The 15,371-nt window shown below is 44.3% G+C and overlaps 1 protein-coding gene across 1 annotated transcript in view; it reads right to left on the reverse strand.

The window, feature by feature from the left end:
• Positions 1-719: 719 nt before the first annotated feature.
• The window catches only part of hs3st4 (heparan sulfate (glucosamine) 3-O-sulfotransferase 4), a 252,564-nt gene continuing 237,912 nt past the window's right edge, over positions 720-15,371 (reverse strand). Inside the window, exon 2 of the mRNA XM_038820621.1 lies at positions 720-1,668. Coding sequence (XP_038676549.1) covers positions 1,026-1,668 — 643 coding nt within the window. The 3' untranslated portion in view covers positions 720-1,025. The remainder of the gene's footprint in view (positions 1,669-15,371) is intronic.

Below are 15,371 nucleotides of genomic sequence, written 5' to 3' on the forward strand. Positions count from 1 at the left end.
GGTGGGCGGAAACGGGAGCATCCGGAGGAAACCCACGCAGACACGGGAGAACGTGGAGACTTTGCACGGACAGTGACCCAAGCTGGGAATCGAACCTGGGACCCTGGCGCTATGAAGTAATAGTGCTAACCACTGTGCTACCGTGCTGCTTCTGTCATCTTCACAGTTGCATGACCGTCTGGAGGAATTCAAGACTGGATATCAGTTCAATACCAGTGCAGAGTACCTGGGGCAGATAATGAGTAGCTCAATGAATTATCACTGAGTATGAAGTTAGAAAGTTCAGACAGATCCCAAGTTCAGTTTCCAATTTGTGCTGAGATGTGCAATTGTAAAGGAGCCCTTGCACTGTGAGAGGAGAAATATGACCTCAGATTCCTGTTCTTGATCACAATGATTGATGGTACGGAGTAGAAGGAACTTTACCCTGTATCTAACCTGCCTTGCACCTGCTTTGGGAGTGTTTAATTGGAGAGTGCAGAGGAAGCTTTACTCTCGATCTAACCTGTGATGTATCTGCCTAGGGAAAATTAAGTTCAGCGGCTGGAATGGAAATTGGATCTGCATTTACATTCCTCACTCTAATGAACACAAAATCTCGACACTCACTTCATTTTTCTCGCCCGTGACCCAAATCATGAATCATTGCACCTTGCATTGTAAAAGTAAATCAATCAAAGCTGCACATCCTGAAGGAGACACAATAAAGACAAATTGGAACTTCTTCAGGAGACTTTATAGGCTGATCTCATATGGGTGAAAGGAACTGCCAAAAAAAACCCAACAAACGTGAGCTGAACTCAACACAACTCATCTTCAAAATAATTACAATTCATAAGCACAACACCTTTGGTAATCTGTAATATAGCTTAAAAATCATTCCCCTTTTTTTTATTAATTACAGTCTTCATAAAATTCTTCATTTCACAGGACTAACAATATAGTCTTATTATTTTTATATCTTTTTTTAAATAAGAAACCAGTTTCTGTTCTCTCTTCCATTTCACATTAGGCTATTGATATCCTCAACTGATTTCTTGATTTTCATCCTTTTCCCAGTCAAAATCTTCTCCCGTAATCTGATGGAACATGACGTTGAAAGGGCGGTAAAACTTGCGTAGTCTGTGGATCACGTCGGGATCTATTTTTGGATGAGTTCTCCCCTTTGATTTGCCAAGGCACCTCGGCATGCTGCTGTCCTCTGGTTTCTTCAGGCAAGGAAATCCCTTGGTTTTGTTGAAGTAAAAGTGTTTGTCTGTGACGATCCTCTTGAGGCCTAAGAAGTCCTGCACTTTGCCCATTTCTCCAGCTGGATCAATGATGAGCCTCTCCCCACTGACAAAATGGATCTGGGAGAGGGGAAAAAACTGGAGCCAGTTCTCCAGATGCAAGGCATAGATTCCAATGCGGATAGCACTCCAAGAAGCATCGATCAGGCCCAGGGTCCTGTTCTTAAAGGCCAGAACTTCAAAGGTTGGAATTTCCGGTTTCTTGGATAAGGTTTGCGTGTAGTCTGAAATGGCTCTGGTCACTGGGTTCCTGACCACTACGATAAGTTTAGTCTCCTTTGCCATTGAGAATATTCGTTTTGGTGCCTCTCTGGTAACAAAGTAACTGGGCGTTTTCTCCATGGTGATCTGACCATCCAATGTCTTGGGCATCAAGTCTCTAAAGACAAAAAAAGAAAGACTTGTTTAGCACTGGATCTCAGTTTTAATTTACAGTTCCTCTCCCATTTCCCCTCTGACCCCCCCCCCCCACTACACCACCTCCGACAGTTACTTGTGCCAGAGTAGAGTTCAGTACAACCTGCATAGTGATCTTCCCTATACATAGCTCTCAACCAATATTACTGAAACAGATGCAGACAGATAACAGATTCCATAAGCAGATGTGTTATAAGCTTCTACTGCTCTATGGCTGTAATACAAAACCAAAGGGGGAAAGCTAGTGACTGATGAAAATAGATGGAAGGTGACTTTTCATTGCGACCTTTTCAATATAAATAATGCTACATGGTTTACAAAGCCTTAAACTATTTCCATTGAGTCTATGTTCATCATCATATTTTCCATTTACAACTATATGCATTGTTGGACTGCTTCAGTATCTGAGGAGTCATGGATAGTACTAAACATTATGCAATCATTATTGATCTTCCCCGCATCTGACTTTATGATGAAGGGAAGGTTTTTGATGAGCAGCTGAAGATGGTTGGGCCCAGGACACTACCATGAGGAACTCCTGCAGTGGTGTCCTGGGACTGAAATTGTGGCCTTCAAACACCACAACAACCTTCCTTTATACTAGATATGACTCCAGTCAGTGGAGAGTTTTCACCCTGATTCCCATTGACTCCAGTTTTTCTGGGGTTCCTCGATGCCACACTCAGTCAAATGCTGCCTTGATGGCAAGGACAGTCACTCTCACCTCTGGCACGCAACTGTTTTGTCCATGCTTGGACCAAGGTTGCACTGAGTAGCCCTGACAGAACCCACACTGAGCATCGGCGATCAGGTTTTCTGCTGTCTAAGTGCTATTTGATAGCACTGTTGATGACACCTTCCATCATTTGCTGATGATCAAGAGTAGACTGATCTGCTATAAGTAACCAGTTACATTTGTCCTGCTTTATGTGGACAGGATATACCTGAGCAATCCAGCACATTGTTGGTTAGATGCCAGTGTTGTAGCTGTACTGGAACAGCTTGGCAAAGGATACGACTAGCGCTGGAGAACAAGTCTACTGCTGGAAAGTTATCAGGGCCCATAGACTTTGCAGTGCCTCCAGCCATTTCTTGACATCACGTGGAGTGAATTGAATTGGCTAAAGATTGACACATCTGATGGTGGGGACTGCAGGAGAGGGCCAAGATGGACCATGCACTGTAAACATCAGGCTGAAGATGGTTGCAATTCACCACATGAAAGAGAACAATTGAATCCTGTATGATACTGCGTGATTTGTGTTTCTCTCTGTCAGTGCTTCATGTCAGGCACTCTTCCAGCACACTATTCATGCTCATGACAATGTTTTTAGAGGAAGATCTATAATCTCACATATGGGGATGCATGCTAAAGGATTAACAAAGACACTTTTCAGAAACAAGTCAATGTGCCCATGAAGTTTTCTCTCCAGCTTGACATGGAAATAGAGATTGACTGAACTAGTAAAACCTGCAATGTGTATCCAAACCTGTGAAACGAATGAATACTGAGCTTCAATGAGGTCAAACCATGATGACAATGGTGATTGACATAGATATTCCAGGGTAAGGAATACTAATGACTGATGCTGTGTTACCCAGAAATCTGTATGCAACGTCTATCCCATTTATCCTTGGCTTGCAATGTATTCAGAGTTCTTCTGGCTGGCTGGAAAGATAAGATGCAGCCAGTGGAGGACCTTTTTTTTGCATTTTCGAAAGACTTTCAATCAGGTGCCTCAGAAGAGGATGTTATGAAAAATTAGGAACCATGGGATTGGGTCTAATATCGGGTGAAATTATTTAATATGATGGGAAGACCAGAAAAAATATTTTGTAAAAGGTGAGAGACGAGTAAATGTTGGTATTCAGAGGGAATTGGATTTTGAACATAAATGGCAGCTGCAATGTGGAAAGCAAATAGCGTTTTTTTTATTGAATGGAGAGTTTATGAGGAAGTCTTTCTGCTTATGTAGGGCTTTAGTAAGGCCACAACTGGCTACAATGTACAGTTTTGGTCTTCTTACCTAAGTAAGGATATACTTGTCTTTAACTGTTTGGAAGAAGAGTCATATTCGACTCGTAATGTTAACTTTACTTTCTCGCTCCACAGATGCTGCCGGATTTGCGAAGTATTTTCAGCATTTCCCGTTTTTGTTTCAAATATCCTGCAGTTTCTAGCTTCATTCAAGGGGTAAAGGGATTGGGTGAGAAAGTGCAGTGGGGCTGAACATCAACCGTTATTTTACTGAATGATGGAGGTAATGTTTAATCCTTTTCTTTGTTCTTTTGTTTTTATAATCTGGTAAAATAGGCAGATTATGTCTAATTAGAGTTAGTTCAAACAATATCCATAGAACCTTATTTTGTAATTACAGTCTGAAAAGGGAAATTCTATAATATAGAAAGAAAGTCGAACAAGCCTTTCACAATCCATTTCTGTCCTTGTACAGTAAACATTGAATAAAAAGGAACAGTTTGCACACTTCTGGGCCAGTATTGCAATGACTCAAAGTATAAATAAAAACCATTTAGTTTGTGCTGCCTGTCTAATTGGCAGTGAAACGCACCCTCTGTCCCTCTTACTCACAATCATTCTGCCTTTCTCAGTCTCTCTTTCCTCGATTCCTTATCTATCTCTGTCAGTTTTGTTCACCCTTGATGTATTTTACCTCATTTTGCAAATCCTCCCTCTGTAGACTGCTAGCCTCTTCTCCGTTGAGTGTACTCTCTGACGGCCACAGGCACCTTTCTGTCATGGTGTTAATGCAGAAAAGAATATAGATGGAATGAATGGCTTTTCAAATTGACTCCTGCCCAATGAATGACTTTAAACTGGGAACGTTGGCAAATTACATGTGTGGCCCACTGTGTGGTTTTCTACAGGTTATGTGCACAGCATCAGCTCTTATATGTACTGTACACATGTGCTAGGTGTGAATTCGGTTTCTCCAACACCACCTTGATGATGGTCACTTCACTCACCTCTGCCCCCTGACTCTCTTGAAATTCTGGTATGTCACTGGTGTCTTACACAGTGAAGACTGATGCAAAGTACCTATTCAGCTCCTCTGTCTTTTCTTTGTTCCTTGTTACTACTTCTCCAGCCTCATGTTTCAGTGGTCCAATGTACATTCTTGCCTCTCTCTTACCTTTTATATATGGGAAAAACCAATTGCAATCTTCTTTTATATTACTAGCTAGCTTACACTCATATTTCATCTTCTCTCCCCTTATTGCTTTTTTAGTTGTCCACTGCTTCCTTTTAGAGCTTCCCAATCCTCTGGATTCCCACTAATCCTCGCCATATTGTATGCTTTTATGCTATCCTTGACTTCCCTTGCCAGCCATGGTTGCCTTGTTAACAGAAACTTATCATGTTTCCTTCTCCTTGGGGTGAATTTCTGTTGTGCCTCTCGAATAACCCCCCAAAACTCCTGCCATTGTTGTGCAACTGTCTTCCCTGCTAGGCGCCCCTTCAATACACTCTGGCCAGCTCCTCCCTCGTGCCTTTGTAGTTATCTTTGTTCAATTGTAATACCCTTACATCTGACTCCAGCTTCTCCCTCTCAAACTGCAGGATGAATTCTATCATATTGTGGTCACTGCTCCCGAAGGGTTCCTTCACTTTAAGTTCCCTAATCAAATCTGCCTCATTACACATCACCAAATCTAGAATTGCCTTTTCCCTAGTGGGATCTACCACAAGCTGCTCCAAAAAACCATCTTGTAGACATTGCACAAATTTATTTTTTAGAATCACAGAATCATAGAATTTACAGTGCAGAAGGAGGCCATTCAGCCCATCAAGTCTGCACTGGCTCCTGGAAAGAGCACCCTACTTAAGCCCAGGCCTCCACCCTATCCCCGTAACCACAGTAACCCGACCTAACTAATGGGCATTTTAACGTGGCCAATCCACCTCACCTGCACATCCTTGGACTGTGGGAGGAAACCGGAGCACCCGGAGAAAACCCACGTAGACTCGGGGAGAAATTGCAAACTCCACACAGACCGTCACCTGAGGCCGGAATTGAACCTGGGACCCTGGAAATGTGAGGCAGCAGTGTTAACCACTGTGCCGCCCATAACAGTAAAATCGCCATCATCCCAGATGACCATAGGCTGCTTTCCCCTTTGAAGGGGGGGGCTGACTGGGGTTGACTTAACCTGAGAATCACCACACCTCAGGCGAGGGGCAAGGTTGGGAAGATGGGAAGCCAATACGGGAATTAAATCCACAAAGTTGGTCTCCCTCTGCATCACGAATTAGCTGTCCAGCCAACTGAGCTAAAGCGTTGTTATGAGCTAAACCGTTTTCTTGGGATCCGCTACCAAACTGATTTTCCCAGTCCACCTGCATAGTGAAGTCCCCCATGATTATTGTAATATTGCTGTTCTTATATGCCTTTTCTATCTCCTGATGTATTTTCTGCCCCACATCCTGACTACTGCGAGGTGCCTGTACATAAGTCCCATCAGGGCCTTTTTACCTTTGCGATTCCTCAACTTCTGACCAAGCTTCTGACATGCACTAGTAGTCCATTATTTATTGTGACTGGTCCAGTACGTTTCTGGTCAATGGTGAATTCCGGGATGGTAATAGCAGAGGATTCGGTGATGGCAATGCTGTTGAATGTCGAGAGAAGGTGTTTAGATTCTCTCTCTTTAGAGATGGCCATTACCTGACACTTGTGTGGTCAAATATTACTTGTCACTTAATAGCCCAAGCCTGCATGTTGTCCTAGTTTTGCTGGCTGTGGGCATTATCTGAGAATCGTGTGCGGTGATCTGTGAACATCCTCACTTCTGATCTTGAGATGGAGGGAAGGTTATTGATGAAGGAGCTGAAGATAGTTTGTCCTCGGACACTCCCCCGAGGAACTCCTGAAGTGATGTCTTAGGATTCAGATGATTGGCCTCCAACAACCACAACCATCTTCCTTATGCTAGATGTGGATCTGGCCAGAGAAATTTCCCTTCCTGATGACTTTCACTCAGGTTCTTTGATGTCACACAACTTTAAATGCTGCCGTAACCTCTGGAACTAAGTTTTTTTTTTGGTCCATGTTTGGACCTTGGCTTTAACAATGTCCGCAACCCAGCGACCTGGATGGAACCCAAATTGAGCAACAATGAGTCAGTTATTACCGAGTAAGTGCCACTTGATTGCACTGTCAACAACATCTCCCACCAAGTTGTTGATAAGAGAATAGACTGATGGATTGATAATTGGCAGTACAGGATTTGTCCTATTTATTTGAGGAGTGGAGTAAACCTGTTCATACTTCAAAACTAAATAGCTATGTCAGCCTTGTGATTCATGTACTGCTCTGCAACTGGTTAACATAAACATCCAATAGGCCTATAAATATCCTTGAAGGAGAACCACACCTACTTTGGTTTCAGCTGCACGTTTTATTTTAATAATAATCTTTAATAATCTTTATTGTCACAAGTAGGCTTACATTAACATTGCAATGAGGTTACTGTGAAAAGCCCTTAGTTGTCACATTCCGGCACCTGTTCGGGTACACAGAGGGCGAATTCAGAATGTCCAAATTACAGCATGTCTTTCTGGACTTGTGGGAGGAAACCGGAGCACCCGGAGGAAACCCACGCAGACACGGGGAGAACGTGCAGACTCCACACGGACAGTGACCTAAGCCGGGAATCGAACCTGGGACCCTGGCACTGAGAAGCAACAGTGCTAACTACCGTGTCACCCATGTGACTTCAGCTTCACGCTATGCCCTCTGAAATGACCGAAGCAAGCCACTCCTAACAGCCCAAGGACTGAGTGGTTCAAGGAGAAAACCCATCACACCTCTCACAGCAATTGCTAATATGGCCCACATTCTGGTCACAACACATAAATTTAAAAAAATGTTACACTGGTGCAGGCAAAAAGTACACTATTGAGACAAAGTGAAGGAAGTTTTAACTTGCACCTAATGTATGTTATACCTGATGTGGGAGAACTCAAAAATTGAAGACGTTATTAATTTCCATCAATAATACCTTTCAGCCCAACAATCATAAATCTCTCCTCCCCCACCTCCCCATAGTCTCTAATGATTCACTTGGCACGGACATTTCTCTTATCACCGCAGGCTATATTCATACATTGTCTTTTACCATTCTTCCATAGCATAATTTTTAATTTATCCTTTTGTTCTCTCTCTGCTATTCTCTATGTCATTTAACTTTCCCACTTGATTGCCCCTCAGTATATAGTTTCAGTCAAGCATCATTAAATCTCCCAGCCCCACCATTCTCCCTTCAGCATAATGACTTGTTACAGCTGTATGATTCCCAGCTTACACTAGCTCAAAACAAAAATTTGCTGATTCATTTTTTAACTCGATGAGGGCCAGATATGTTCACTATGAAAGGCGTGAAAGTGCCCTGTAATTTTCAATGTAATTAACAGTTCATTAATGGAATGGTGGGAATGTGTGCCTGGGAATTGCTGAGAAATTAATTTATTCACAGGCAATAACAAACTCGCAGCCAATCACAATGCAACAGCAATAATCTTAACATTTCACAGATGGGTAAGGTGTGACTGAGCTGTTAGAAATCTCAAACCACTTGTGGCGGTATGGATATGAGCACTGCCATTGGTGCAGAGCACTGGCTTCCCATTGGCTCTGGCTGGTCATGTGCCTCTCGTCCGATTGGTTGGGAGTAGTCATGCGACTGCTCTCCAATTGGTCGAGAGGCAGGTAGGCCCCGCCTCCGAGGCGGGGTATAAGTACCCAGAGTTCCCGGCGGTCGGCCATTCTCTGTAGTCGATCACCGGGCTAACAACTAGCTGATTAAAGCCACAGTTCGGATCCTAAATGTGTCTCGAGTCGAATTAATGGTACATCACCACTTGTAGCTTGCCTGTGGCTGAAGTAACCTTGAGTAAAAATGAGAATTGAGAAAATGCCCAATATCTGTCAATTCATAGGATGTGGGTATTGCTAGCAAAGTCAGAATTCATTGCCTGTTCCAAATTTTCCTGAAGAAAGTGTCTTCTTGAACTGTTAGTCTATCTGGTGAGGGTGTTCGCATAGTTCTCCAAGGGAATGTGTTTCAGGATTTTGACCCAGCCACAATGAAGGAACAGGAAGATTTATTTCTAATTCAGGATGGTACCTGAGCTCAGAACCTCCTGCTCCCACTAGTTGTTGAATTGTCCACCACCATTTAGGATTGCAAGTGGCAGGACTGCAGAGCTTTGATCTGATCCATTGGTTGTCTGGTTGCTTCGTTCTGTCAACACCATGTTGCTTCTGCTGTTGAGTGTGCATACTGTGAGCTAGGATACTGTTTTGGGCGATGTCAAGTTTAAGGAGAGTAGAATATGGGTGGCTGACCAGGAATGAGTTAGAATAGTCGGTCTATGGTTAACAAAGGCATGGAGAAGGGTTCTGTGGATGAGCTAAGGCAAGAAGTGAGTCAGGTGATTTTATGGAGAGGGAAATGTTAGTGATGGTGCAGATATGAGATTGGTAGCTCACCTCAGGATCAACTATGACACAAAGGTTACAAGCACACTAGTTCAGTCTCAGACAGCTGCTGGGAATCAACGGCGAGGAAATAGATTTTGTACAGTGGGAACTGAGGACATCAGCTAATTTGACAAAATATTCTGCTCTTCTGGTACTGGATGTCAAGAGAAGCAATCTGACAGTTTAGACAGAGTGCAAGGGTCAAGAGAAGTGTTGATGAGGTAGAGCTGGCTGTCATCAGCATACATGTGGAAACTTGCATTTTTGGATGATGTCATCAAGTTGCAGCATGTCGATGAGAAATGTGATTGCTCTGTCACATGAAGACCCATGGCAGAAACCTGGAAAACCATTGCAAGTGAATCTGTGACTACAGGCAGATAGATAAGAATGGGACCAGGTGAGTGCAATCCCATCTCAGTGAAGAGGCACTGCAGGAGTCACCAACCTTGTCAAAAGCTGTACTTGGCCAAGAAGGTAGGGAGGAAGTGTTTATCTTTGTCACAGTCACATAGGATTTGACTTCCAACACATTGGAGGATGTGCTCTGTGAAAAGATAAGACTTAATTTCCACAAGGACTGTGCAGTGATCATTACTACCAGTACTATTATGGACCGACGCATCTGCAACTGGTAAACTGGTGAGAACAAGGTCAAGTGGAATTTTCTCTCGTGCTAATCCTCTCATCACCTGCCATAGGCCCAATCTCACAGATATATCCTTCAGAGTTCATGGTGCTACTCAATCTTTTTTGCAGAGCTGGGTACAGAGCAGGGTGTAGACCAACAACTCTAATTGTACATCAAAGTGGTCAAGCCAGGATTATACATCAGTGGTGGTGTGTATCAGCTTCTGTCTGATACAGTGCAAACTTGCATGTCTCATTACCGGAACCTGTCCACATATAGGTAGGTAATGGGAAGATTCATTCCTGTCTGGTACTGTATGTCAGTGTGGCTAGGTGTCAACATCTGTAGATGTGCAGTACATTTGGGTAAAAGAGAAACATTCACTCCTGTCTGACATTGTTTGAATTATGTTTCTATCGGTGTTTAAGTTCATCATTTTCAGGAATAAAAGAATGACTAGGGTAAGAGTAGGGCCAGTCAAGGACAGTGGTGGGAAGTTGTGTGTGGAGGCTGAGGAGATAAGCGAGATACTAAATGAATACTTTTCGTCAGTATTCACTCAAGAAAAAGATAATATTGTGGAGGAGAATGCAGAGACCCAGGATATTAGAATAGATGGCATTGAGGTGCGTAGGGAAGAAGTGTTGGCAATTCTGGACAAGGTGAAAATAGATAAGTCCCCGGGGCCGGATGGGATTTATCCTAGGATTCTCTGGGAAGCCAGGGAAGAGATTGCTGAGCCTTTGGCTTTGATTTTTAGGTCATCATTGGCTACAGGAATAGTGCCAGAGGACTGGAGGATAGCAAATGTGGTCCCTTTGTTCAAGAAGGGGAGTAGAGATAACCCCGGTAACTATAGGCCGGTGAGCCTAACGTCTGTGGTGGGTAAAGTCTTGGAGAGGATTATAAAAGATACGATTTATAATCATCTAGATAGGAATAATATGATTAGGGACAGTCAGCATGGTTTTGTGAAGGGTAGATCATGCCTCACAAACCTTATCGAGTTCTTTGAGAAGGTGACTGAACAGGTAGACGAGGGTAGAGCAGTTGATGTGGTGTATATGGATTTCAGTAAAGCGTTTGATAAGGTTCCCCACGGTCGGCTATTGCAGAAAATACGGAGGCTGGGGATTGAGGGTGATTTAGAGATGTGGATCAGAAATTGGCTAGTTGAAAGAAGACAGAGAGTGGTAGTTGATGGGAAATGTTCAGAATGGAGTTCAGTTACGAGTGGCGTACCACAAGGATCTGTTCTGGGGCCGTTGCTGTTTGTCATTTTTATAAATGACCTAGAGGAGGGCGCAGAAGGATGGGTGAGTAAATTTGCAGACGACACTAAAGTCGGTGGAGTTGTAGACAGTGCGGAAGGATGTTGCAGGTTACAGAGGGACATAGATAAGCTGCAGAGCTGGGCTGAGAGGTGGCAAATGGAGTTTAATGTGGATAAGTGTGAGGTGATTCACTTTGGAAAGAATAACAGAAATGCGGAATATTTGGCTAATGGTAAAATTCTTGGTAGTGTGGATGAGCAGAGGGATCTCGGTGTCCATGTACATAGATCCCTGAAAGTTGCCACCCAGGTTGATAGGGTTGTGAAGAAGGCCTATGGTGTGTTGGCCTTTATTGGTAGAGGGATTGAGTTCCGGAGCCATGAGGTCATGTTGCAGTTGTACAAAACTCTAGTACGGCCGCATTTGGAGTATTGCGTACAGTTCTGGTCGCCTCATTATAGGAAGGACGTGGAAGCTTTGGAGCGGGTGCAGAGGAGATTTACCAGGATGTTGCCTGGTATGGAGGGAAAATCTTATGAGGAAAGGCTGATGGACTTGAGGTTGTTTTCGTTAGAGAGAAGAAGGTTAAGAGGTGACTTAATAGAGGCATACAAAATGATCAGAGGCTTAGATAGGGTGGACAGCGAGAGCCTTCTCCCGCGGATGGAGGTGGCTAGCACGAGGGGACATAGCCTTAAATTGAGGGGTAATAGATATAGGACAGAGGTCAGAGGTGGGTTTTTTACGCAAAGAGTGGTGAGGCCGTGGAATGCCGTACCTGCAACAGTAGTGAACACGCCAACATTGAGGGCATTTAAAAATTTATTGGATAAGCATATGGATGATAAGGGCATAGTGTAGGTTAGATGGCCTTTAGATTTTTTCCATGTCGGTGCAACATCGAGGGCCGAAGGGCCTGTACTGCGCTGTATCGTTCTATGTTCTATGTTCTATGTGTTGTGTTACTGAGCACCTCAGAAAAATGAAAGGTGCTATTTTTTCTTTTTTAAGTGTTTAAAGCACTTTACAGTCAATTACTAAGCTGCACAGTAAGAAGTACAAACCCACGTTAAAGTCCAGTGGAATCACTAGCTTTCGAAGCGTAGGGTGATGAAGGAGCTACGCTCCAAAAGCTAGTGATTCCAAATAAACCTGTTTGACTTTAATCTGGTGTTGTAAGACTTCTTACTGTTCCCACCCCAGTCCACCGCCGGCATCTCCATATCATGGCTACTAAACTGTAGTCACAGTTGGAAATATGACAGCCAACCTGCACACATCCAGCTTGCACAAACAGCAATCACCCCCCCAAATCTGTTTCTGTGATGTTGGTTCAAGGATAAATATTGGCCAGGACTCTCTGTTGAATCATAGAGTTGTGGACTGGTTAAAACACAGAGGAGGTCATTTAATCCATCATGTCGATGCTGGATGCTTTGAGAAGGTGACTGAACAGGTAGACGAGGGTAGTATATGTGGTGTATATGGTGGTGTGATGGTGATGGTGGTGGTGATGTGGTGTATATGTATATGGATTTCAGTAAAGCGTTTGATAAGGTTCCCCATGGTCGGCTATTGCAGAAAATACGGAGGCTGGGGATTGAGGGTGATTTAGAGATGTGGATCAGAAATTGGCTAGTTGAAAGAAGACAGAGGGTGGTGGTTGATGGCAAATGTTCAGAATGGAGTTCAGTTACGAGTGGCGTACCACAAGGATCTGTTCTGGGGCCGTTGCTGCTTGTCATTTTTATAAATGACCTAGAGGATGGCACAGAAGGTTGGGTGAGTAAATTTGCAGACGACACTAAAGTCGGTGGAGTTGTAGACAGTGTGGAAGGATGTTGCAGGTTACAGAGGGACATAGATAAGCTGCAGAGCTGGGCTGAGAGGTGGCAAATGGAGTTTAATGTAGAGAAGTGTGAGGTGATTCACTTTGGAAAGAATAACAGGAATGCGGAATATTTGGCTAATGGTAAAATTCTTAGCAGTGTGGATGAGCAGAGGGATCTCGGTGTCCATGTACATAGATCCCTGAAAGTTGCCACCCAGGTTGATAGGGTTGTGAAGAAGGCCTATGGTGTGTTGGCCTTTATTGGTAGAGGGATTGAGTTCCGGAGCCATGAGGTCATGTTGCAGCTGTACAAAACTCTGGTACGGCCGCATTTGGAGTATTGCGTACAGTTCTGGTCGCCTCATTATAGGAAGGATGTGAAAGCTTTGGAACGGGTGCAGAGGAGATTTACCAGGATTTTGCCTGGTATGGAGGGAAAATCTTATGAGGAAAGGCTGATGGACTTGAGATTGTTCTCGTTAGAGAGAAGAAGGTTAAGAGGTGACTTAATAGAGGCATACAAAATGATCAGAGGGTTAGATAGGGTGGACAGTGAGAGCCTTCTCCCGCGGATGGAGGTGGCTAGCACGAGGGAACATAGCCTTAAATTGAGGGGTAATAGATATAGGACAGACGTCAGAGGTAGGTTTTTTACGCAAAGAGTGGTGAGGCCGTGGAATACCCTACCTGCAACAGTAGTGAACTCGCCAACATTGAGGGCATTTAAAAGTTTATTGGATGAGCATATGGATGATAATGGCATAGTGTAGGTTAGATGGCCTTTAGTTTTTGACTTCCCATGTCGGTGCAACATCGTGGGCCGAAGGGCCTGTACTGCGCTGTATCGTTCTATGTTCTATGGATCTCTGCATAAACAGTTCTGCTAGTCCCAACCCCCACCTTTTTTCCATACCCATATAATTTTTTTCTCTTCAGATAATCATTTGGTTCCCCTTTGAAAGCCACAATTGAATCTATCTCCACCAAACTTTGAGATGGTGCATTCCAGATCCTGACCATTCATTGCATAGCAGGTATTCCCACCTGGCGCCTTTGACTATTTGGTCATTCAGCTTTAATCAGTGTCCTTTGGTTCTTGTCATTTCCACATTGGGGACAGTTTTTCACTATCTACTCTGTCCAAATCCCGCATGATTTTGAACACCTCTATCAAATCTCCTCTCGACCTTCTATTTGCTGAGGAGAATAGACCCAGCTTTTCCAATCTATCCATGACTGTGATTTTCTTGTCCTGCAATGGGGGGCACCGTAAAATCGGAAGATTAGGCAAAAGTCTGTTGACTTTGGGTGAGGATTTTCGGTCTATGGAGCCACCGCTCCATATAACCAAAGTCCTTCATCCTTGGAACCATTCTGGTAAATCTTTCCTCCACCCTCTCTAATGCTGTTTAAAGTCTGGTACCCAAAATTGGTGACAATACTCTAGCTGAGGGTGACCAAGTCTTTTGTAGATTCACCATAAACTGATTCACTTTTTTATATTCTGTGCTTCTATTTAGAAAGTCCAGGATTCCATGTGCCTTATTAACTGCTTTCTAAACCTGACCTGCCACCTTCAATGATTTGTATTCATATACCATCGGTCCGTCTGCTCCTGAGCCCTCCTTAGAATTATATTCCTCATTCTTCCCACCAAAATGAATCACTTCAAAATTCCCTGAATTAAATTCCACAATCCATGGGCTGGATTCTCTGATTTTACGGCTAAGTGCCGACACCGGCGTGAGAACTGCGGTGATTTATGATGCCAAAGTTGGCGCCGAACCCTCACTGATCCCGAGACCAGTGAGGGGCTAACAGCCTTACCGGGTAAAACCCCCAACTCCCTTCTCAAAAACGACCAGCGAATGGCCGGGTCCCTGGCCACGCTTGCGCATGGCGACGACGTGCAGTGGCCGTGCCGTACAACATGGCGCCGGCCGTGCGCGGACCCGACCTGCCAAATACTGCCCCCCTGGCCACCACCTGGCCACCCCCCACCAGTCGCCTCAGCCCTCGTGGAAGCCCCACCCCCGACCAGCAGCACAGTCTGCGGCAGCCATGCCGGGTTCCTGACTGCTGAGGCCACACGCCTACATTGCGGTCGGGAACCCGGCCCACCGGGGACAGAGCATTGGGGGAGGGCCTTCAGATGATGCGCCAACGTCGTTCCAACAGCGTGCGGTGCGCAACACGATGATGCCATTTTGGAAGGGTCGGAAGGGATTCCCCACCCGATCGCCAATTACGAAATCGGCGTTGGGCAATAGAGAATCCCTCCTCTTGTGTCTGCCCATTCTACAAACCTGTCTATGTCCTCTTTCGGTCTATCACTATGCTCCTCATAGTTCACAATATTTCCAAATTGTGCACTGCATACCCAAGTTCAAGTCATTAATATAGAATACGACAAGCAATTATTCTAAC

This window comes from Scyliorhinus canicula, chromosome 15 (genome assembly GCF_902713615.1).
Source record: "Scyliorhinus canicula chromosome 15, sScyCan1.1, whole genome shotgun sequence".
In the NCBI taxonomy this organism is placed as follows: domain Eukaryota; kingdom Metazoa; phylum Chordata; class Chondrichthyes; order Carcharhiniformes; family Scyliorhinidae; genus Scyliorhinus; species Scyliorhinus canicula.